The sequence below is a fragment of the Cololabis saira genome, chromosome 6 (assembly GCF_033807715.1).
Source record: "Cololabis saira isolate AMF1-May2022 chromosome 6, fColSai1.1, whole genome shotgun sequence".
NCBI classification, from domain to species: domain Eukaryota; kingdom Metazoa; phylum Chordata; class Actinopteri; order Beloniformes; family Belonidae; genus Cololabis; species Cololabis saira.
In genome coordinates this window covers 31,373,154-31,398,774 of record NC_084592.1, presented here as the reverse complement: position 1 = coordinate 31,398,774, position 25,621 = coordinate 31,373,154, and the positions used below count along the sequence as shown (strand labels likewise).

Genomic DNA, 25,621 nt, shown 5'->3' with positions numbered 1-25,621 from the left:
CCGTGTTTGTGCTGGCGCTCGCCAGGGAGACAAGCAGTCTAAGAAAAAGAGAGGAAAAGCAGGGAAGCTAAGGAGGAAGGGATGTCGGGCATAGCAGAGGAGCCAAAATCACATCTGGTCATGCCTCACTTGCACTCTGTGGTTTCCGGCCTGGCAGCGGCAAATCCATGCATTTACAGCAGTATTTACATTAGTTCTGCTACTTTACCAGGACGGTGTGATGGCTGGGGTGTAGTTGAGCTTTTTGTCTTGTTTTTTTTTTTTTATTTGCTCTTATTGTGCTTGAGATAAACACATCAGAGCTATCCACAGCCTGAATGAGTACTGTTGGGTAGGAGTAGGGTGTCAAATACACCTCGCTCAATACCTTCTCCGAGGCTACGTACACACTCCTGTGGTTTCATTTCAAAGCATGTGTTTAGTTAAGGTTATGCCTGGTATCCACGCTATTCCAGCAAGTTTGACACTCAAAGTGAAAATGTCTGATCCAATGCAGACCTCAGCTCAGTTTGTAAACACTGGGATTGTGGTTTAGACTTTAAAAACAATGATGTAGTTGCAGACATTCACAGGAGTATTAATGGAAAATAACAAAAACAGATTTGAAATGGTAGTGTGGCTGTGGATCGGTTTAGTTTGCTCGTTCCTACTGAGCGGAACGGTCCGGTACGGTTTTGAATAGTCCAGTCAATCCAGGTGAGCATTTCCACTCCAAGTTGGACCGCCACGGCCCATGCGGGGTGTAAACCAAATACCTTTTGGCGCCATAGTAGTGCAACGACAACAATAGCGAAGCTACCAACAGCAACCATGGAAATCATCCAGCAGCTCGCTTTTGTTACGCCTGGCTTTTGGTACTTTGTATGAACGATCGATGCCACGTTGTTTGAGAGAAGACTGCAGGCGTCGAAGAGTTTACAAATGCTCACGCTGATTTCACGCATTTTTACCCATCTTTTAGCCCCAAACCGCTCATTTTCTTAGCTTTCTCTTCAGAAAACAATACAAATGTTAGTTTCTGCTTTTCCTTAACGGTTTTACTTTGGTTGTGAAACAGAAAAAAATAAGCAAAGAATGCTACATAAACTGGTGGATGTAGTTTCTAATAATTTGAGGAAGACGGTGGACACGTTATCAAGCTGACCAACCTACCTGTCTGTCTGGTAGCTTTGCTGTATTGCATATTGATTTACTCTCAAAAGTGTACTGTAGGAACAAAAACAGATCTGTTATTCTTATGAATTGTAATGAAAGGGGGGCTGCTGCCTTTCCACAGCACAGCTTCAAGACAAGTTGTTGGAAGTCAAATATTGCATCTTTTAAGACAAATGAGAATTTCCACTGGACTTCAGACTCCTACCCAGTATTGATGAATTGTCAGAGACTCGCTGCTGAAGGCTGTTTCTGCAATTAGTGTTCAAATACATTTGTTTTTCTTTGCCATTCTTTTACCCACCTCTGCAGAAGTAGTTTTTCCAGTTTCATCTCCTTTCCGGTTAGTTTAAAAACAAATTAAAACGTGTCTGTTTTTGCAGTCGAGTGTGTGCCCATTAAATGGCTGCTCCTCCACAAAAAGGCTCTTTTTAGTCAAATCTTCTCAGAAATGGTTCTCCTTTCACCAGGTGTAAGATGTAACCTACATAACTGGATCCCCACATCTCAGTGTCGTCCCATGCATTCATTGTAAGACACACACACACACACGCACAAATGTGAACACAACATGATGTGGCCTACTTTTGGAGTACCTCTGGTAATCCTATCCTACCAGAGAATAGAAGTGGTGTGGGAAAGCCTGCACTTCTATTGTGCAGAAGAGGAGGTTGAAGGTTGGATGAGTCTCCATCTTGAAAATGCTTAATGGGCTTCGACTTCACATTCCAAGTGAGTTTCAACATCAACATCATGTGATTGTATGCAAATACCGTATTTTCTGGACTATAAGCCGCACCTGTATATAAGCCGCATCTGCTCTATTTAAAAAAAAAACTATAAAAAAAGATATACAAGCCGCACCTGTATATACGCCGCATCTGCTCTATTTAAAAAAAAAAAGATATGCAAGCCGCAGATATTTATGTTAGATTAAATATTTACTACATGTGCAGAAGGATTTTGAACTGTAAATGATGTACATGTTTGTACCTAAATAGATCTTTCCTAACAGTGTCTTTTAACACGGCAGCAACTTTGCTGATTAAAACGGGACAGAACCAAGAGAAAATAACCAGTATTTATTTATCTATTTATCTGTTTGAAATCTGCTTCTACTTACTTCTATCTGCTAAAGAAGAAGTAGCGTATTCTTCTTTGCATTTATTTTGTCTTAGTTTTGATTCTAATTCCGGTTAGAGCGCCCCTAGCGGTGGAAGAAAAATCCACAGAATAGCCGCACCTTTGTATAAGCCGCATGGTTCAAAAGCTATGAAAAAAGTAGCGGCTTATAGTCCAGAAAATACGGTAAATGTAAACACAAATGCACACATTCCTGTATGATTTCCTGTGGACACGTCATCCATACAGAGATTGTAACAGCTACTCAGGTGAACTGAGTGGTCGGCTGAGTTCTTGCTCGGGGCGGTGGCAATGCAGATGTTCCACACTGGCACCACGCTTTCCTCTTTTTAAGTCTGTGCGTGTGCATGTGTGCGTGGTCCTAAGCCAGCTGTGATGGCCAGCTGCCCATTACCAGTACCATGGCAACTCCCCAGATGGTTGACCCAGATAGGTATGGATGAGAGGAACGCATGCAGGCCCTCTGAGATGCGCTCGAGTACGTGCACCTGCGAGGGCACCCTTCACACACGGATACTGTATTTCAACCTGACCCACCAGATCAGGAAAAGGATGGCTTTTGCAGCTTATTTTTGGGAATGACCTCAAATTTTCCTGATGCAGCCAACTTTCATCAGTGCTTGTTGTGCTGCAGTGGCCCAAAGTTACAAGTTTGTTCTCTCAGTACCACAACCGTTAGACCACAATCATTGCACACAAGCGTAACAATAGTTTTCAGTCACCTATATCCAACTGGCGGACAGGAGCCTTGTCAAAAACAACGACAAAAATAATAATGATAGTAATTAGGTGCTGGGCTGTTAGGGGTATAATTCAAAGGGAAAAACTGTTAAACTCACAAATTTGTGAAAATCAAACATATTTCCTTGTTGCTAAATTTAACTGAAAGTATAATTTGATTAGGTCATTGAGTGCAGCTCTGGTCTGTCTGTATTATGACCGAAAAAGGGTTCTTCCATTTGTGTTTTATAGTCAGTATTTTCTGAGTTCATAAAGTGATTTTACAAGCTCTAAATGTTTATGAACATAGAAATTTGCATGGCAACCTTTTTGGATAACATCACAGTTTATAAATTAAAGTTTGTGAGCTTATAAATTCTGAGATACTGAGCTTTATTTATTCATGAAACTGTTATCATTCCTTTGTACGCTTTTTTTTTCCCCTCTCGCCCTCAAACGGTGACCATTTGCCATCATGACGACCATTCATTTGTATTTGCACAATAGGCACATCTGCTCTTTGCTGTGCTGAAGCAGCACTCACTGTTCACCTGGAGTTGCTCAACTTCCCAGTGTTCCTTCTTGGGCTGCAGCTATCGAATATTTTAGTAATCGAGTATTCTACTGAAATTTCCATCGATTAATCGAGTAATCGGATGAAACATATTTTTGTTTAGTTAAAGAGCAATTACAAATATACATAAGATGTTATATGTTAATTGACATTACTAAGACTAAATTATATAATACAGTAGGTTCATGGCTGTGCATTTAAAAACCCTGAACTTACTCGACTTGAATTATTCGAGGAATCGTTTCAGCCCTAGTTCTTTCTCTTGACTTGGTGCAATTAGTTGCAAAAAACAGGTGGACAGATCATTGTTTTAAGACAAGTGACGACATAAAAATAGAGGAGATGAAAAATGGTACTTAAAGCTGCTAAAAGCCCTGATCCACTAGTATAGTTAGGGCTGGGCGATATGGACCAAAAGTCATATCTCGATATTTTCTAGCTGAATGGCGATACTCGATATATATCTCGATATTTTTTCTGTGCCTTAATTGGGGTTTCCCCCAAAGCATTATAGCATAGCATCTCTGTTAGCTTCATTTTTTCTGAGGCAAACCCTTAAAAAAACAGTCAGTTTTAATACAATGCCTCGTGCCAAATGTCACACAGGTACCTTTGTTAACAGAGATCTGCACAATATCAAAATGTATAAAACAAATGAAATAAAAATAAACTGCCTGCATATATAGAATAAAAATGCTTCTTGAATAAAATAAAACAAATATCCCTTTCCTGCATAACAATTAAATTAAAATACACTGTGCAATTAATACAATGTAGACAGTAACAGGCAGACTGTTCCACTGAGGTTGACAGTTGTGCAAATAACAAAACATTGTGCAAATCTCAAATAAAACATTCAAGTCAATTTGTCACAAAATAAGCTATATCAAAATCATTTAAAAAAAAAATGTAAAAAAAATAATAATTAAAAAAAAAAAAAAATCGATATAAACGATATTGTCTCGTACCATATCGTGTTTGAAAATATATCGATATATATTAAAATCTCGATATATCGCCCAGCCCTAAGTATAGTATAATAATGAAGAAGACAAAGCACTTTTCAATTTCTCAATACTTTACAGCCTAACAGACACTGTTGCCATGGCAGTGGTTTTCTCAATAAGAATAGATACAGATGCTCCCAATAAAGGGATTTTATCACCTTTGACATCCTGGCGATAGTAAAAGAAAAGTATGGTATTAAGTGAAGCGATATAAAATGTCATGTAGCAAGCAGTCATTACAAGCCAGATCCCCTCTGACTGGGACTTTTTTTCAACCCTCCCCTAAAAGAACAGTGGCAGATTTTCAAATTCTAAAAATAAAGTGTTTCCCACAGGATTGGTCTCTTGTGGCTGTGAATGTAATGACTGTTTTGTCTGAGTGATGTTGTTCTTCTGTCACGAGCGTTCCTCTAGTCGCAGTTTGGAGCATGTTCTGCCAACATGTCAGCAGGCTGTTTTCTTCCTTCTTTCATCTTATCATGTTGGCAACCTAAACCTTACGCTAGTAACTTTAGCTGCCAGAATTGAACAATGCAACAAAGCTGCTCTTGTTAAAAAACAAAAAAAAAACAAAAAAATGCAGCCTTTACTAAACTCCTAGAGATAGGGTGTTCGTAGTAGTAAAAGAAAACAGCCAGAAAAAGAACTGACTGCAGTCCTCTCTCAATGTTTTTATTTTATTCCAAGTACTCTTGCTGGTGTGTTAGCTGTTTGTTTTTTCAAAAAAAAGAAGAAAAAACCATCCAAATCAATATAGCTTGAGTCACCAAGGGTTTAATATCAGTAACACTGGGAGCACTCAGCAGTATGCAGTCGCACAACACAAGACCCCGTAAAGCTTTTCGGCTGCAGACGCCCCAGAACTTCCCTGAAACAGTGGGTGACCGCGCAGCCCACCTTGACTTAGCTCTGTGTGTGTTAGGTGTCTTTCTGCAGTCACGTGGATGTGTGTGAGTGCAGACATTATCCTCAATGTCACACACTGCATTGCAGTGCAGTAAAAACCTTTTAGTTGAGCATGCGTGTGTGTGTGAGACAATTACCAAGCCCACAATCCCAATCTGGCAAATACAGATCAAGTCCACAGTTAAGACCTTGTAATTTTAACTAAAGACATCTTAATGTCTTATTAGTTTTCCTGTTTCCATCTCAGTTCTCCTCAGTCTTTTTACCCCTCCTCATCCCGTGACATTGGACGTTGAAGGTTGTGCCATCGACATACAGCAGGCTGGAAAGATAAATGGGCTTAGAGGAGACTCATTTGTCGTACGAGAAAGTGCTGATGCATAGGTGGCAACATATAATAAAGAAATGGAAGGATTCAGAGGAAGCGTGCCTTTTCTGCAGGCTGATATCCTGTTGTACATAATGAGCAACTCGTGTGTTTTTGTGTTTGTCAGAGGGATCAGCGGGAGGCATTTATGGATCAGCCGCACTATTTATCATCACATCTGTTCACCACTAGAATGTCCTTGAGCATCTTCTAAAGGTTCCCCTGCTCCCTGACAGTTGTTCTGAATTTGTATTTGCGTCTTAGTCAGGGATGTAAATGGACTTTTTAGCCCACCTGTCACCCATTTATTTTTTTTACTAGCTACTTTCATTGGCATCATGTAAATAAGAAAAATGATCTTATAAGTTCTGTAATATTCCAGCACAATTCTTTAGCCATGTGTTCAAAATACTTTATTGATCCCTGAGGGGGTGTTGTCTTTGTCTTCACTTCACTGTCTTCACTTCATTGAGAAGGCTTAAAAAGGAAGGAGAAAAAAAGGAATTCATTTCCATTTGAATTGAAAAAATATATTTAGATATATCTATTAGATATCTAGATATAAAAATGAGACTCAAAAAAATCTGCCAGAGCAGGTACACACACACACACACACACATATATATATATATATATATATATATATATATATATATATATATATATATATATATATATAAATCATTTCATATATGTGTGACAGAACTGGAAGTGACGCAGTGGGTGGATCTTCAGTCATAATTAGCTACCAGCTGTTTTTTGTAGTTGTGCTGTAACACTCCGTCATCATGTAGCATTACTGCGTTACATAAGAGCTTGGCCTCTGAATAATCACTCAAATGATCAACCGCTGCCTTCTTTCTCCGTTGGCTGTTCTTACTACAGCGTTAGCTGCAATTGCAATAATATGTCTAAAACAATGTTTTTGTCCATCTTGGAAGTTGAGGTCTTTTTGGGGGGTCATTAAGAGAAGTCTTGCAGGATGAGATATGGACAGTTACGGATGTTTTTCTCTAAAAAAAATCGCCAGAAACTTTTCAACTTCTTTATCGAAAACAAATGCGATGTCCTCTCTCCCTGCAGTATGTGGATACAAGGTTTTAGGAATTACGTCATCATATGGCCTGCCTGGACTTGCGTAACCTTACTTGGACTTCTGTCAGCGTTGCTATGACAACAGAGGGTTTCCCTGAGATTGTTGTTAAAGCACTGCCCGCAGCAACTCAGCTGAGCCAGAGTTGACACACGGAACAAAATGACAAGTGTGAACCAGATAACAGCTCAGCCGCATTAGCCAGTGGAGCACCTTGTTTATGCTAAATTAAACCGGAGGAGCGTGGCTGATGTGTGAGCGTAATGACATCCCACTCAGATGATACAGGTATTAAAAGTGTATTACACTGCATCAAATCCAGTTAAGCATCTCATTAACAATCTGCACTGGAAATCACCTTCTCCTTTTGCAGGCTGATGCCCTCCTCTCCCCCCCTCCTCGCTTACAGCTTGTCAGCTTTGCTCTGTAGACGTCCATCTTGCCAGGAAGGGCAAAAAACAGAGGAGGCCATTGTTCCCTTCAAGGAACATGGCCTATGCATTTATAAACACACAAATACACACACTCTCACGCGCCACTGCGCGTCAAACTCCAGCCAAAAGTCCAAAGCCACAAGCAGTGGAGCGGCTACACCCCAGGCGGAGAGGACCACACCCAGCCGAGGGGTTGATGGTTGGCTGGGGAACCAGAGAAAACTCCCACTGGAAGAATTAAGTCATTCCTATTTACAGTTCCACTGAATCTGTCAGACTTTATAGAGCGTTTATAGATATTAAATAAAGCAGCTGTAATAAGATTGTAATAAGATTTTACTTTTAAGCCACATGAGGTCAGAAAGTTGGTCTGCGTTTTTAAAAATGTGTTCTTTATTTTTGTAGGCAGTTTGTAGATATGAGTCTGGTACAGTACATTGTTCATGTCTGGGCCAACTTCCACATTAGAGTCTAATTTTAGAAAAATTAACCACCTTCCTGTTTGGCTTCTCACTCTGCTCTCCCTCTGACATAAACGCAGCGCGCAGCTTTCTGGTTTTCAGTGATGCTGCACTGAATTTACTATCTACAGTAACGATGACGTGTTTTATAGTCTGAAGTAGCAGAACATTATTTGTTTATTCTTTCACATTCAATGTCCATCTGTTCCTGTATTTATTCATCTCCCCACCGCTGCCTCACTTTCGGTGACAGCGTGGAGGTCACGTGTCCCCAACGCACACTGAGCCACCAGCTGTTTTTGTCACCTGCTTCAGTGCAGCCGCATCGGGAGGTCACAACACTCATGAAAGTTCACGCTGTCCCCTGCAGATCTGTGATCATGATAGCAGAAAACCCACCACCATTTCTCCACCTTCAGCTGCTTTTTTTTCTACTGGTGTCATAGTACATGGGTGGAGGATTTGCACCACCAGCTGTGCATTTCAGAGTAGGGATTTTTTCAATATTTGCCCCTGTTAGCGTGTATTTTATGGTTATGTATGACGTGGACCATTTTGGACGCAGTTCTCTTTTATTTTGATTATTGGCATCGGCTTTACTCTGTTGTCCAACAGGAGCTCCACCTCGTGTCATCTCTGCTCTGTTTATTGTTTTCAGTCCACAGAATGAACATGCGTGTGACGCTAACCCCAAAATTTTGTATTTTTCTTGTTTCCAACAAAGCAGATGAGCTGATGAAACCAAATGTTACTCCGTCACTGGCAAACAGAGCTAGAAATGCTGTGACCCCTCTGCTTTGTGGATTGTACGCAGTCTAGCCAGACGTCTCCTGTTGACACAAAGCATGACATGTTTCTTAAGGCCATACATTCAACCAGATTTGTTTTTGTTTTTTTTAGACCAGAAAAATTCCTTAATCAGTTTTCTCATTTTTAACACGTGGGCGTCATTTTTTCCAAAGTGAAAACAGAATAACGACTTTTTTAGAGCTTTGATATCTGTGTAGATTCCTCGGTCTTCAGTTTGTCCGTCCTATGATCAATTTGATGTGTATATTTGACCAAAGACTTTTGCGTCTTGAAGCTGAAAGATAATGCAGCGTGAGAGAATTTACAGCAGTATACTGTGAAGCAGACTGAAATACAGTATGTAGGAAATAAGGAGAGGAAAAAGGAAAACATCCCTGTTCCATGTGCCCACACAGCATCATAGTGGTTGTCTTGTTGCAGTGCTGCCCTCTGCTGGACGAAATTGGGTAAAACAAAAACTTTACCAGACGGACATAAGGTTACATGGAGAAAAAAAAATATCTGGAAATAAGACACACACACACACACACACACACACACACACACACACACACACACACACACACACACACACACACACACACACACACACACACACACACACACCATCTGCTTTGACTTGTGTAAAAAGATTGGCATTTCGTCGTGCCAAGATTCCACGTGCATTTTTATATTGACACACAATCTGAATACACATCGACGACTGTTTGTCAGTTCAAATCATGTCTTTGTTTATGTGTGTGTGTGTATATATATGTGAGAAAAGATAGGTCAGAGGAAAGGGTAGATGGCTTATCGCCCCGGCTAGCCTGCGTGTGCATGTTCTGTTTGTTTTGTGTGTGTGTGTGCTAGTGTGTGTGGTGAAGAGTGACTGAGCCATTGGCCTAATTTTTGGCTGAAGGCCGGGAGCCGTGGCTTAGTCACGCACTCCTCTCATCACGCCCAGTTGACTGACTTTGTTTCTCTTTCATAATCCTCCTTTTACAGCTCAAACTCTCAGGCCTAATTATTGTCTAATCTGGCATCAAAAGGTTTTCACTTTTCCACAAATTTTCTAATCCCGGTCTTATTTCTTTTTTGTTTATAAGGCCTTTGTTGTTTATCACCCCTCCATAGTCTCTCGCTTCAAAATTAAAAGAGCTAGGAGGAAGTCTGCAGCTAAAAGGCTCTCCTCGTCTGTCTCTGGTAATCTTTCGCACACGATCTCTTCATCTCCCTCCTGCCAAACTGTGAGTGAAAGATGAGGTTCAGTGAGTGTTGCTTCAGGAACGTGACTTCCTCACAAGGCAATGAAACTCCTGCTTGGACATTTTTCATCTGCCTTCAAGGTATCCAGGCGCTGCAGAGCACTTTCATATCTGTATATCGCTTTTTTTAGTTGGTTCTGAAAAAGTTTGTATTACTCTGGTAAAAAACATCTGAGGAAACACTCCAGTCCAGTTGTATTTTTCTCAGTTATTTCCTAGATCTCGTTTTAAATGTTTTGTTTTCTCTGAACACATTTGTTATGTAAATGGCTTTTTTTTTTTTTTTTTCCTCAGCTCTTATAGACATGTGCTAGGATGTAATCTTAACAAAAGTTTCTCAATTGTTGATCTTTTTAACCTCCATTAGTGGAATTTTAATACTTCTTTGTAGGGAAAGAGGAACAAAGTCGTCTTAGATTTTTGTGAATAAAGTTTTAAAGGTCAAGTATGCACTTCTATGTGATTTGTAACCCAAAACACTTTTTGACACATTTGGTGCATATCTATACATACATGTCCATCTAGTTACAAAACTTGAAAAGACGGTTTACTCGGGGAGTGTTGAACTAAGGGGGAGGGAGGAGCTGTTAATGTGTTAACTGTATTTTGTTGACGTTCTGTTGAAATATCAAAAGATGTAAAATGCAGAAATCACTTACCCTGCCTTTTAATATTCAGGGAGGAAATTATTCAGAATATTGTGCAAATCAGATTGCAGTCTTTTGAGAAAAAGACAATAAAATTACAAGAATAAAGTTTTCATTTTATGATTAAAAAATATTGTTTATTATTATACACTTTTATAAGAATGTAAAGCAGCAGCTAGCAACGCTGAGGCTACATCAGTAACATGTAGCGTCCATGTTCACACACATTTGAACCCTGGAAACAGTTTTCTAGAGACAATAATAAGCAATAAACAACAAAGTTGTGGAATTTATGATATAACCAACCAAATTTTTTGACTTAAACTCTACAAATACCTTTCTTATCCTCACACACTGATTTGATTGAATAGATGCCTTTGCTTTGTTACCCATAAAATACTTATACTTAATACTTACAATATAATATGGATGTTATTACCAGTAATCAGTCTGGCAAGCTCTTTTCTTGAGGGATGCACTTTTTGTTTTAGTTTGTTTTAGGTTTTAGTTTCAACAACCTCAGTTTGTTTGGTATGAATACTCCAGAGTTTCTCCAAAAGTTGTTAATAAAGTATTGTAATGCCTTAAGCTGGGCATACACTGTGCGATATTAAATCGTATGAGACTGCCCCATCTCACACTGCACGACTAGATCGCAGAGTTCAAAAGTTCACACCCCACGATTTATGTTCTCACACTGTACGAGCCGATGCTCGAATGCGACCCGTCTGCTCACACTATACGATCATAATCCTCCCATCGGACCTCTGTGTACTGGAACTCGAGGCCGGTTTTGGGGCAGGGGTGGGCTGTGCCCACACCCAAACGTACGTCCTGCCCACCTGATCAAAGGTTATGGGGATCCTTTATTTTTTTTATAATTTTATTTTTTTATATATAAAAAAAATCCCAAAATATCTGTACCGTTTCTGATTGGGTGGGCACTGCGCATCATTTTTAGACACAACAAAGAACGCATACCGCTAAAGTTGTGTCTCGGCGGAGGCACCCGAAGTCCCAGCAAAATGAGAAGAGGAAAAAAGAGTTGTTCCGAACAGCAGACAGGGCACACACTGAAGGCTGATTTATGGTTCCGCGTTACACCAACGCAGAGCCTACGGCACAGGGTACGCGGCGACCCGCACCATACGTGGAAATGGGGTCTTTTTTTTGCAATTGAAACATGATTTGTAATGTGAATTTGCAACACTTAAACTACAAATAATAGTTTTTGACGTGGCATCAGAGATTGCGCATGCTCTCTGCGAAAGGATGAGGCAAATCGGGTCGCAGCACTGCTTCAACTGTGCGATTCCTTCACGAGGAGCGACCAGGATTTCAAACATGCTTGATTTTCTTGCGACCTCACGATTCCTGATCGGCAGCTCGTCGTGAGGTGTTAATCTCTCGTCGTTACCCCACGTTTACTGCACGAAGCACGGGCAACGATTGGGTCAAAATCGGGCCCGATCAAAAAAAAGTCGCACGACTGGAAAATCGTCTCAAAACGAGCCGATAATCGAACAGTGTATGCCCGGCTTTACTGACTCTTAAATTAAAAATAAATTAAAATGTGAACATCCTGGACTATTGTTTGCTCTTAGATGTTCTTCTGGGTGCACAAACTGCAGTATATACAAAGATTATGGAATATATATATATATATGTGTATATATAAAAATAACTCTTTGGTTTGATATCAGTATGGGTCATGCACAGCCAGTTAATTATCCATATTGGTTTACATATTTATTTATTTTATCTAATATAGCAGGATGCCATGTATTTTTTAATATCCATCTGTCTGTTTCAGTGCATCGTGTCATTCAGTCTAGTATATCTGTTTGTTACTGATTATGATCATTTCTGTCCTAGTAATTCATGTAATTGAGTGGTTACAGTTCAGGGGAAAACATCCAAGGCTGAGCATAATTGAGCCGTATTCCATCAGCTCCACTGATACGATACTTTTAAAACGTCATAGCCTAGAACTAGAAACACTTTGAGGTGAGGAGGGAAAAAAAAAGTTCCTATTTGGTCTGTTTGTGCATTTCAGTTGACTTTTCGTACATCTTGTACTAACAGACAGACTCACCACAGTAGCTTGGATTTCCTCCCCGTAAAATTGTTTAAGAGGTTGTTTTTGTCGAGGATTGTGTGAACACTAGGAAACCGCAGCAAAGGCCACCAGGAGTTTAGCTGTTATTTCAGTCTGGAACGTCTTTTAATCTATCCTGGATGACCGCAGAGTATTGGCCGCGTCACCACAGCATCTTTCCTCATGTTCATTTGGTGTGTGTTGAAATTCCGGAGTAGAGTTTTTTTTCTTCATTCCTGTGGAACATCACGCGCTTTTTGGAGCTTTCACAGAGTTTATCTTTGCCTGTCCGCAGCTTCTGCACAGTCGATGAATTAACATTTGAAAGGAAGTGAGCTAATTCATCTCTATTTTGGAAAACAAAGTGAAACCAAAAACTGTATCCCAGCCCAAGGCAGTTTTGATGAAAGTTGGCCGGCTGAAGTTATGGTTGGCTCACGCATGGAAGCATGAATGAATCTGCGTCTGGAGTATATTTACACTCAACATCTCTTTTGTCAAGCCTACTTCTTCTGCCCCAACAACTCTCAACCTAGATCTGTTGTTCCTGCCATCTGCTTTTACCCCTTTTTCTTCTATTGGACTGTTTTTTCACTTTCTCTGTCACCCCCCCAAGTGTTTCTCCTCACGTCTCTAACGTCTGTGTAAAACCTTTGACCTGCACATTAAAAAAGCATTTTTCTACCCAGCAGTTGGATTGTGCACAACCAATTTAACAGATTAGCTTGTTTAGGACTCTCCATTATTACAAGAAAACCCTTGTTTTACTCCCTCCCCACGCATACAAACACACATTTCCACATATTTGGCCACCTCTTTATTTCTGTGTTTCCTCCATACCCTCTCATTTTCTTTTCACTTCTCAAGCTTTCGTGTGGACATTTTTTCCACTCCTTTCTTACTCCCGTATTTCATCCCTTTCCTAACGGCTACATCCGGCAGATATGCAGGAGAGCTTAACCCCCCCCAACTTACCTCCATATATACTGTTTTCGTGTAAGTTTACACTGTTTCTCTCAAGCCAACGCATCGTTTTATGCATTGTTGTGGTGACATGAAAATCTTTAATACATCCTTTCTAAAAATATCTGTTTTGTACATTCAGAATGACATACAATCACATTAAATGGTGCAAATCCTGCAGCTCACTGTGTTCCAGTGTGATAAAGATTTATAGGGACGTTTAAACAACACATACGTGTTCTGTCATTATTGTTATGGCACCTCAACATTAGGCAGCAAACCTGCCACATTACCGTAACTTTTCCGTGGTGGGCATCAGAGGGGCATTTCCATGGAAATAACTCAATTTCCTTTGTACAAGCGGCCATTGTATTTAGTGTTTTATGATTGGTTGAATGTCTTGAGTAGGGGTGGGTATTGGGAAGGACCTCACGATACGATACGCATCACGATACTTGAGCCACGATATGATACACATTGCGATATCCCGATTATGCGATATCCCGATTATTATATTCTACATAGTTCACCGAAAAATTTAAAAATGCATTACACGTCTTAAAATCCAAGTTGTATATATGTACATCAGATGATAGTGATGGATCTTAAAATCCGAGTTGCACATTCATCAGATTATAGTGACAATTCATGGGACAAACTGAGTCAAAACAATGTTTTATTATAACTATACAAGCTAAAGTTACAACATATTTGTATATGTTTTTCATATTATTTACATCATATGAAATTAACATTAAATTTAGTATGAGGTTGCTTTAATTATGTGGCAAACGATAATAAACACAAGAAAGATGGTACTAAAACCAAGGACAGGCACAGTGATCAGTCAGTATAGATTTAAATCCATAAATAAATAAACCTCTGTCCATTATTTTTCATTTTTTTAAGGACAGGCAATTGTGTTATATAAAAAATAAATTATAAAATGAAATAAAACGTGAAATAAAACCTGAGCTCAGTGCAGGGCCCTCCCAGGGTTGGTAGAGAGTGGCAATGCCCAGGACTGTCACTTAGGTAGGAGCACTGGGTGATAAAATGGGAAAAAGATCGGGGATAAAAAAAAAAAAAAAAAAAAAAAATCGATATTGAATCAACTGGAAAAGTATCGCGATATATTGCCATATCGATATTTTTGCCCACCCCTAGTCTTGAGGCTCTAAAGTATCTTGTCATTGTTTCTTTTGATCCCACCTTACGACATAGTTCCTGAAATAAAGTCTTGCACCGTAGAGTTTGAGACTCAGGTTATTAGGTGCCAAGTGTTCATAATAAAGTGGCTGGTGAGTGCATTTGTATCACTACATTACAGAGTAAACGGTTGGCACTTTAGATGGGTTTGATAGTTATACAGTTCTCTTTTCCGCTGGCTGTAGAAACACACACCGACAGTCATGACGAGTAACAGTTTTGTGAATCCGCATGTGGCACATGTCAGATATCTCTGAGTCTCTGATCCCAGAGCCAAAACCCCAAACGCTGGTGGTCTGAAGAAGAAACACACTTCATTTGTGGGGACAGAGGTTCCCAAATCTTTACAAACAACAGTTTGATAAAGGGTTCAGTTATTTAACCATCTACACAATAATTAAAGAGCGGAAAAGTCTTCTGTAAGTGAGACGTTATTGCATAGGAAAAAAAAAAGTTTTCCCCCCTTATCTAGAAATAAGCCTGATTTTCCTAAATACATTCAAAATGGTTTTAGCAAAAATAGCTTTGCTAATAGTGAAAGAAAACTGTTCTTTATAACAAGCAAAATAGTCTAAAATAGTCTTCAATTTTCTTGAAACGAGGCATTTGTACATTTTTACAGTGAGAGCAGTAGAAATGATATATTTAAACAAAAAGCAAGACATTTCACAGTCAGCGCACCACTGAAAATGACAGAAAGGGAGTTACTAGGAAATCTAATTTCAGTAACTTCAGGTTCGAGGAGATTTTGGACTGAGTGATGACAGGTTTGCAAATGATAAAATCCTCCTGGATTTTTAATTTATTTTTTTGTTGACTAGTGTACAATTCCTATGCAGTGCGCTTTTGTTGTGAACTGCTGTTGTTGCCGTTCACCTTGATGACATTTGTTCAGTACCGTGTGTATGATCCATAGCACTTCAGTACGCCCCACAACCAAAGGTTTTTAAATAGTCATACTCACCTACCACCGGAGCTCATGAATATGTATTTAGGCCAGATCTATTCTAGCAACAAAATCAAACTCTCAAAGCAACAAGCTACAGCAAAACCTGGTGAATGCTCTGTCACGGTATGGAGTTGGTGCAGTTCCCCTCATTCTGGAATCACTGTGAGAAAAGATCAAATAATGAGTTTCCTAAGTCTTCTGCAATGAAATATGTTACCCAGTGACAGAAAAGTGGTTAAACACGGATCCCATTTATTTTCCAGTTTATAACGTGGTGGGCGAGAGAAAGGAACCAAAGTTTTACCTCTACTAGAATAAAACTACTGCTTCAGAGCAGGAATCAGCGTGAGATGTTTGGAACATGTGAGGTTAGATGTAGACGGATATGTCAGGTGGCTCCACCTGGAAGCTCCTGGGTCATGGCGTGCGTCCACTGTATTATTTTGGATAGTGCTGTCAAGTGATTTAAAAGAAAAAATTTAACGATTTAATTAATTAAGATCTGCAATTCATTAATCTAATGAATCACTTTTTTAATCTCACCTAGTGATGCACCGATTGTTTGGTAACCGAAATTGTTCGGCCGAAAATGGCAAAAAAACACTTTCGGTGTTCGGTGGAATAAGTGGGAAAAAAACCTAACAATTAATAACGGCGTTGTAATATAAGGAAATAGACTGGCCGCTCCGTAACTGTTGCGCACCACATAAATCGTTGGCCAACCAAAAACTAACCACATAAGAATTTAACTAACATTCACCAGCAGGTGGAACCAAAACAACATAAATCAATCTATTACAGGTGCGTTTAGATGACGAAATCAAACAGCGAAGAGCGTGGAGTGAAGTGGTGCAAACATGTCAGCAGTGTGGAAGTATTTTATTGTGGCAAAGAATAATACAAGAATGGCTGTTTGCAATGAATGTTCTGCTCAAATATCTAGAGGGGGCACATCTGCAAGTCTTTCAGCACTACAAGTTTGATTTATCATTTGAAATGATACAAAAAACCCTGAGCGCTTTAATGCATTTTTATTGTTTTAAGGCCTATGTTACAATGTTCAGTCAGTTAAGCCTAACGTAAGCTCAAAGATGGCAAAAAAATGTATTTTGCTAATTTATTTATTTTAAATTATTGTTCTTTGCTGGTATAATGTCTGCTGGAATATTTAAGAAATGCTGGGAAATTGAAAAATGTTCAGTTTTTTATGTTCAACAAATGTTTTCTACCTTGTAATTTTGTAAAAGATTTTTTTCTTTTAAAAGCATGCCTAAATCAAATTTATTTGATTTATGCAATGGTGGAAAAAATTGGCAAAATAAATGAAAAACTGCGAAGAACCATGTTCGGCATTGTTCGGTATTCGGCCAAGTGTTTCTTATTATTTTCGGTTTCGGTTTCGGTTTCGGCCACAAATTTTCATTTCGGTGCATCACTAATCTCACCTACTGTAAAAATGTCTGAGAAAAGCCCTCAATTTGAGGTGTTTTCCTTTGAATTCATTACATTATTGTGGAAGATCAAAACATTGGTATATATTACAAAAAAGTGGCTTTGTAAGGTCATTTATTTATTTTTTTCAACAGACTTGAACGGATGCAGTTTTAGCCATTTACATGCACTTGGCAAGAACATTCGCCAGCCTCTCAGTCGCAGACTTGTTCATGCGCGGGCTGCTCTCCGGTTTAGTTTGGGGAAGAGCATTGCTGTGGCTTGATAAATTGCTAACATCTTTGCTGCCAACGTTAGCTGTGGCTGCGCTTGCGTCCGGGTACTTCCTCCCCAGGCCTGTCCAGCTACAACAGGAGCCCAACAGCATTTGCAAAACAATCCCAAACACAGTAACAGCCAATCAATGTCCACTTCAAGGTGGGACTCACCGTTGTTTTCTGCCCCTAACAACTCAAGCACAAACACAGATTTCATAATAAAGCCAATCGCAAACAGAAAAAGTAAAGTTAGAGATTAAGAAATATATTAAGCGATTACAAAACATAATGCGCTAAATATGCCTGTAATTAATTAACGTGCTAATTTGACACCGCTAATTTTGGACACAATCAGACCACAAAGAGCTGTATTATAGGCTTCCATCATCTGCCTGAAAGAAGTATAGGTTATTGGTGGGGCGAACAAATACCATCAATACCAGTGAACAGCAACAGATTCCAGTTTATGCAGCGCATACACAAAGTGAGGAACTTCTTCTAGAAGTTAAAAGACCACAGGTCAGTTATTGGACTGTAAACTTTCATCAGGGGCCGAAATTATGTGAATCAAAGTTAAAATGTTGGAGTCTGTCTGTCTGTGTCTGTCTGTCTGTCTGAAAGTACTGTCGGTAGATGCAAAAGGAGGAGGGATGTCATGGCCTCTGCTTCTATCACTATTGTGTTACTAATATTAGTGCAGATCCAGTTGGACATAGAAGACATTCATTCTTTCCAATTGTGGCTATTGACAGTTGTAGTCAACTTGAAAATATATACGGTATATATATTTTTTTTGTTCATAACCATTTGTAAAAATAACTCATGGACGAACAACAACCAGCATCACACGACTGAACAGAACAGCACTTAGTTGGAAGGAAAAATCGGACTTGGCCAAAATGAGCTTCAGCAAAAGCTTCGGACCTTTTTAGAAAGTTAGAAATAAGAGCCAGCTAAGATAAAATTGATGCATCTAGTAGAAACAACCAGACATAACTTGATCAATCAGCATAAGTAAATAAAGGTTTTGTGGGAAGAGGGAAAAGAGGGAACTGTTTGACTAAATTTCTTTAAGCCAAATTGATGGATTAATTGACTTAAAACAATACTCCATTGGTATAAACAATGGTTTTGACTATGGGTGAAACGGTAGCGTATTTCAGTCTAAGTGTTGACAGACGACACCAGGAGTTGGTCTCAGTCCCTTAACTCTTTTCCACCTTTTAGGTTTCAGTGCCAATGCAAAACAGTTTTACTTCATATTCCATATGCTTTCTTAATCAGCCAAAAATCTGCTGTTTAGTAACCTGGAAAATATTTTCTTTTTCTTCTTCTCCCCCAGGTTTTTCCGATCTCAGACCTTTCTACACAATTAAAGGTGAGCCTTTTTTTTTTTTTGTACTACTGTTTCCATTCTCTTTTTTCTGTTTTCCTTTGTCCCAAACACATTAGTGGATGATGTTGCATTAGGTACAATGTTGTGAATACATTGTAGCAACGAAACTAATATAACCCCTACTGCCAACAGAATGTAGGCATAATTTGTATATGCATCAGTGTACCCACAATGGATTTGTAGAGCTTGATGTCTATTGTGAACAACTGTGGTGTAATGGCACTATATGACCACCAGAGGGAGGCAGAGTATTGCTCTTTAGTTAGCCTCACTGTAATGTGTTGAGCATGGAGGAGACTCAGAGCTGAAAATTGTATTCAGCATTGCAAAAATGACTTATTTTATTACATTTTTTCCTATGAGGAGGTTTTTATATTTGTTGTGCATATAGAGGGTATGAATGTGTCCGTTGTAGGAATGGATGGTAAAAACAAGAACGCAGGAGCTGTTCATCACCAGCTTGTTGCTTAAATCAAATTCTTAGTGTAGATTAAACAAGTAGAGTTTGTGTCTTCTCTTTATGTGTTAATGTGTGAACCATCTGAAAACACAAGCCTCTCCTCAGCGAGTTCCCCTCCTTCTTTTTCACACCCTGTTCACCTCCCTTCTCTGACTCCTGATAGGGCAGATGTGGAATCAACAGAGGGAAGAAGCAGGAGGAGGGGGACAGAGAGGGGAGGGATGGAAAGAGAGTTTGGATATGAGAGTAGGGATATGTGGAAACAAAGAACTGCTGCAGGTGTGTGGCTCAAGCTGGCTGTCAGAAGTGAGAGACTGCTAGATCATGTGCATGTGAGGTCTGAGATTCCAGCAGAAGTTTTAATCTCATCCTGGTTAGTTAAAAAGCTGAGTTGGACTTTTAGATATTTTAGTTTCTTTTAGAGCATAAGTGTGGAAAAAAGCATGGCCCTTTTTACCAACGACGCACAGAGTCTGGGCTCCTATTACTGCCTGATTCGACGCAAGTTCAAGAGGAGGCGAAAGAAACGATCCGAACGCAAAGGTAACCCACCAAGTCAAAGTTCAGCCTGTGACGGATGCTGATGTGGCTTCGCTGCCGCCTCGGCAGAGCAAGACAGTTGTGGAATTTCTCTCGCAAGTCTGTGGTTTCACTTCAGGTTATTAATTTTAGGTTGCATGAGCTGCCTGCTGGAAAATCCCTTCTGTTGTTTCAATGAACACGTGAAGGATGCAAGGCACCGTTCTAAAGCTTGTAATGTTTTAAAATGTGTTTTTTGTTGCGTTAGTGAGCCTACATATTTAAAATGAAGTTTGCTACCTCGGAGTGTGTTTTTCTACTGGGCAGGATTTTAAACTGTTGGGAGTTTATTTTGAGGTTGACAAAATTTGTCAAAAACTTCCCAGCACAAAAAACAACAACATGGTATTCATTTTATTTTAGAAAAATCTACACTTAAGAAAAAAAAAAGTTTCAAGTAAGATGGCATAGCTACTCCTCTGGTTTCAATATGCTTCAGTATTTCAATTGTTTGTGTATTTTTTTTTTTTCAAGTGTCAGTTTTACACTTTTGATCATGAATGAATGAATGAATGAATGAATGAATGAATGAATGAATGAATGAATGAATGAATGAATGAAAAACTTTATTTCGAACATGCTAAAAAATATATATTTAAACCAAAGAACAATAGTTAAATAATAATCATGATAAATACAGTATAATACAAATCATAACAATCATAAACAAAAACATGCCTCACTGGCTTTTTTTTTTTCTTTTTCTTTTTTCATACAAATCATACAAATCTTGGCAAGCCTGTTAAGTTTTCTGTCAGTTTAAAAAAAAAATCCCATCACATTTGTTTGTATTTTTAGTATTTTATTCTTGATCAAACTCACACAAACTAATTGTGGGTGTTGATCTGACCCTGACATCGTTCTGGTTATGGCTTCAATAGGTGGGTTTCTCCACAGCAGGATTGGCTTTTTCTATTCAATTCTGATTGTTGCATAGATTTTTCAAAATATTATTTTAACTGCTTACCAGTCTTTTTGCTCCATTGAAAAATAAAGCCTTGAACCATTTGATAATTTTCTCTGAAGCTGCGAATCCCCAGTGCGAAGACCATATTTAGTTTTACAAAGCTTGAAGAACAAAGCCTGATGCTTCCACAGAGATAAAAGAATGAAGATCAGTTTCTTCTTCAGTAAGGAATACATCTTATTAATTTATCACTGCTTTTTCATCTTCTAATGACCGTCAAGACGGAGGCACTGTGTGGGCATCTGTGCCTCTCTTTCCAAATCTCAACTTCTTGGCTGTTTGAACTTTGCAAGTGCTTCATAACACCTTTTTTCTTTTTCTTTTTATTTTGATGAATAAAGTATATCCAAAGCAGAGGGAGGATTTTCCCTCTCCCTCCCATCATCTCTGTCTGTGAGTAAGACAGGTTTCATGGCGTAATTGAAGTCGAGTGACGGGAGCCCCGCAGAGGTCGAAGCTTTTCTCTCCTGAGTTTGCTGCTCTGCTCTGGGGATTAGCCAAAAAGCAAAGGTAGTAATTACTTAGGAGGCCACAGCTCACTGGCAGTATTAGCCATGTCTCAGCCACTTGCTTTGACATCCAACCCCCCCCCCCCCGTCCTTAACAGCGCCCCCCACACCTGCTCCGTGGAGGCCATTCATCCAAGTAAATCCACCACTGCTGAGGCTGCATTTTTAGCCTTCGATTTGAACACTGGAGCCTCGCTCACTCGGAGTGACTATGTCCATCAGCATTACACACGTCTGTTTCCCGCCTTTTCCGTCTCCCTTATCACCATGGGAGAGGAAGTGGCACTTTTCACCCGACTGAGCTAAGCAATGACTAAGCAGGACTTTCGTCTAATGTTGCTCTTCTTTGCTCTCTGTCCTCTTTAATGCCCTGCACTGGAAGCTTCCCGATAAGTTGCTTAGTGCTTGAGTTTGTAAGAGCGTCTGAAGAGTTGCCAACGAATGCTGGCTGGGATGATGAGGTCATACACTTGTGATGGCAAATTAGGACCATATGAGAAAAAATTGTGTATTTGTACATATACATACTGTACACACGTATGTATGTATGTATGTATGTATGTAGATAAATATAGATAGATATTATTTTCTCGAATTTCTTATTGATTTGATTGGATTTGATCTTTATTCATCTTGAACAAAACAATTTAAAACACATACATCAACAATAATAATAAAGCACAACCAGTTTTGTTCAAGAAGGGACAGGAAGAAGCAAATGCTTATCTAGTCCGGCCCCTTCTTGCAATATAAGAGTATCCGATATATAAAAGAATAATAGTAGCAATAATAATAATACATATATACAGTGTATACCCTTCTTCTTGACATATAAAAGTATGTCAATATAAAAGTAATTAAAAGACATGTGAATCAATAATAAAAGTAGCTAAAACGAAAGGCATCAAGCACAGTAGAGAAGGAAAAAAGTCAATGAAAAAAAACAAAAAACAATCACCATAATAAAAGTAGCTAAAAAAGAAAGAAAAGCATCATGCACAGAAGAAAAAAAGACAATGAAAAAATAATAAAATAAAAAATCATGGTCATTATAACATCAATTGTTGGTAGTTCAGTATGAGAATCTGCTTATGCTTGATGAAGTCAGAGTTTCTGACTTCATAGTTATTTATCTTATGTTTGCCTGTGCTCGAGACAAAAGTTAATTTCATTTCCTAATATGAGCATCCCATGACAAGAATGAGTTTAAGTTTCCCTGTACACCATGTTTTCTTACAGTGAGCCAGCATGTGCAATGCCAGGACCCTGAAGCCAAAAGAGAGAAATTGAGTTAAGCCGTCCTTAATTTCAATGACCAAACATGGACAAAATTGTTTGTACCCCTGCATTAAAAAAGAAAAAACCCACACTGCTCAAGGAAATAACTGGAAACTGACACGTAGTAATTAACCATAATTTACTGAAAACTGTTAACTGAAAACAGGCTTTGCTTTTGATTGTCACTAAACACATTTCCAATGGTTAAAACTAGGACACCAATGACATGGACAGATTCGCTGGTCTTTAATAAAGGGTTTTACCCAAGAGAGAGTAGTTAGTCACTAGTAAGTCTTTCCCAGGCCTCTGTTATTCTGGGGTCTGATGTTTGGCTTTTCTAGTATATTTCTCCCACAATGATGGAGAAGAAACCCTTCAGCAGTTTGCTCATGAGGAGTAGTGCTGGATTTTGTGAAAATTTGATGCAGCAGAAGGCAAGAAGGTAAAGACATCTGCAATCAACTTGTTTGTCATGCCTCCTTTTTAGCAAATTAAAAATTAACTTGTTTACTTAGCTAGCAGGCTGATAATAAAAAAGCTGTCTTGGACAAAACTTGTTCTTCAGCTATTAAATCAAAGCTGTATCCAGTTAAACGCATCTGTCAAGCTAAGAATGCTACGTTATAGAATTCATTGACAAAAAATTTAGAAAATAAAAAAACTTTGGGAACCATTGCTGTAGGGCATTGGTTGGTCACTAAAGTAACATAAGATACAAGTTCACGTTAAGTGATATTTGAACATATAATACGTCATAACATTTGAACACCTGACAACTGCACTCGAATGTTTAAACTGTAAAAAATGTTTTCTAAAAGTCATTGTAGGCGTATAAAAGGAGATTTTTACAGTCAAAAATTTAAATGTGAAAGACCTTGGCACGTTTGGCCAAGATCTGAACTAGAACAGAAAGGCCTGGGCAACACATTAGAGGTGACATATTGATACATGAATACTGTGTGTATTTGTAACTCACCTGTAATGTGAAGAACATGCACTCAGTGGGAGCAGTGATGATGTCCTTTGGATTGAAGGATGGCTGACATGTCAGGACACGAAGAACTTCAGAGTGACCACTTCTAGGGATGGGCGATATTTTACCGTTCACGATATACCGTCAAAAAAATTCCTCACGATAAGAATTTGTCATCTCGCGATAAAAACGATAAATTCCCATTGATGACGTTTTTGTGTAAAGCTGATTTATGGTTCTGCGTTAAATCCACGCACAACGTACGGAAAGGAAGGGAGGAAAGGAGGAAAGGAGGAAGGAAGGGAGGAAACGAGGAAACGAGGAAGGGAGGAAACGAGGAAAGGAGGAAGGAAGGGAGGAAACGAGGAAAGGAGGAAGGAAGGGAGGAAAGGAGGAAGGAAGGGAGGAAACGAGGAAAGGAGGAAGGAAGGGAGGAAACGAGGAAAGGAGGAAGGAAGGGAGGAAACGAGGAAAGGAGGAAGGAAGGGAGGAAACGAGGAAAGGAGGAAGGAAGGGAGAAAACGAGGAAAGGAGGAAGGAAGGGAGGAAACGAGGAAATGAGGAAGGAAGGGAGGAAACGAGGAAATGAGGAAGGAAGGGAGGAAACGAGGAAAGGAGGAAGGAAGGGAGAAAACGAGGAAAGGAGGAAGGAAGGGAGAAAACGAGGAAAGGAGGAAGGAAGGGAGAAAACGAGGAAAGGAGGAAGGAAGGGAGAAAACGAGGAAAGGAGGAAGGAAGGGAGAAAACGAGGAAAGGAGGAAGGAAGGGAGAAAACGAGGAAAGGAGGAAGGAAGGAACGAAATGAGCCTGAAAGAAAGAAAGAAAGAGAAAGAAAGAAAGAAAAAAGGATAAATTCCTGTTGATGACGTTTTTGTGTAACAAACATGGCGGATCTGAGAGCGAGATAGATTCATAGTTGAAAAGGTGGAGTTAAATTGGTATTTTTTTATCGTTATCGGGATAAATGCCAGAAATTATCGTGATACATTTTTTTGTCCATACCGCCCATCCCTAACCACTTCCCTTTTTTCCCTTTAAAAAAATCAGTCGTTTTATTAATGTACACCAGTCATGCGTGAGTGTATCTTGGGGCACGTCGGCCAAGCCGGTGTTCAGATTGGATTTGGTTTTCAGTCTGCTTTTGTTCTGATTTAACAGGGAAAATTTTTACATTTTAACAGATGTACGTTGAGCCGAACAGGCTCATCATTCTTTTTGCACGGCGTCTCATCAGAGGAAACTTGGCATTATCCAAACTCTGATAGAAGTCAGGGAGGGAGAAAAGCTGATGTTGACACATTGCATTTCAATCTGCAGACTCTCTTGTACTTCTTCTGCATTCACCAGGATGGGGGTCGAGAACAGCTAGATTTGTTTTTCAATGATAGAAAAATCTTGGAAACGCTGGTTGAATTCTGTCACGAGACATGCAATCACAGACACATACAGTATTTCTAATTTTTAGCAGAAAGGAGGCCTTTGGAAAAGCACACCTGAATGTCAGACGGCGCAGGGAAGTGTGCAGCATTAAAGCTTCGTAGCTGTGTCTCAAACAGGCGGAGCTTCACACAGAAGGCTTTCATGTGCGCATACAGGTGTGACACCAGCTGTTCTTTGCCTTGTAGGTTTTGCTCAGTGTATTCAGATGATGATTGAGATCAAACAAAAATGCCAGGTCTGCCAGCCACAGAGGGTCACTCAGTTCTTGAAGAGGTCGGCCCTTCTCTTTAAAAAAACTGGTCGATTTCTGATCAGCGAATAAAACCGCTACAGCACTGAGCCAGCGCACATCACAGTGGTAGAGTCCATCCCCGTATTCAGCATCCACATCAGATAAGAAAGCTTGAAATTCTCTGTAGTACAGTCCTCTAGCTCGAATTATGTTGTTCATCACATCACTAGGGCTGCAACTAACGACTATTTTAATAGTCGACTAGTCACCGACTATTGAAACGATTAGTCGACTAATC

At 39.4% G+C, this 25,621-nt stretch overlaps 1 protein-coding gene across 4 annotated transcripts in view; it reads left to right on the top strand.

Moving 5' to 3' along the window:
- The window catches only part of adarb1b (adenosine deaminase RNA specific B1b), a 237,903-nt gene that overhangs the window by 153,900 nt on the left and 58,382 nt on the right, over window positions 1-25,621 (top strand). For 2 of the 4 annotated variants that reach the window (XM_061723953.1, XM_061723954.1), the window contains exon 3: window positions 18,832-18,867. The exons of 1 other annotated variant lie outside the window; for it this stretch is intronic. Coding sequence is in view for 1 of the 3 variants with exons in the window: in XM_061723952.1 (XP_061579936.1) it covers window positions 19,789-19,888 (100 nt within the window). In the remaining 2 variants the exon portion in view is untranslated. Of the gene's footprint in view, window positions 1-18,831; window positions 18,868-19,773; window positions 19,889-25,621 lie in introns of those variants that run through there. One more of the 4 variants, XM_061723952.1, reaches the window with a different exon arrangement.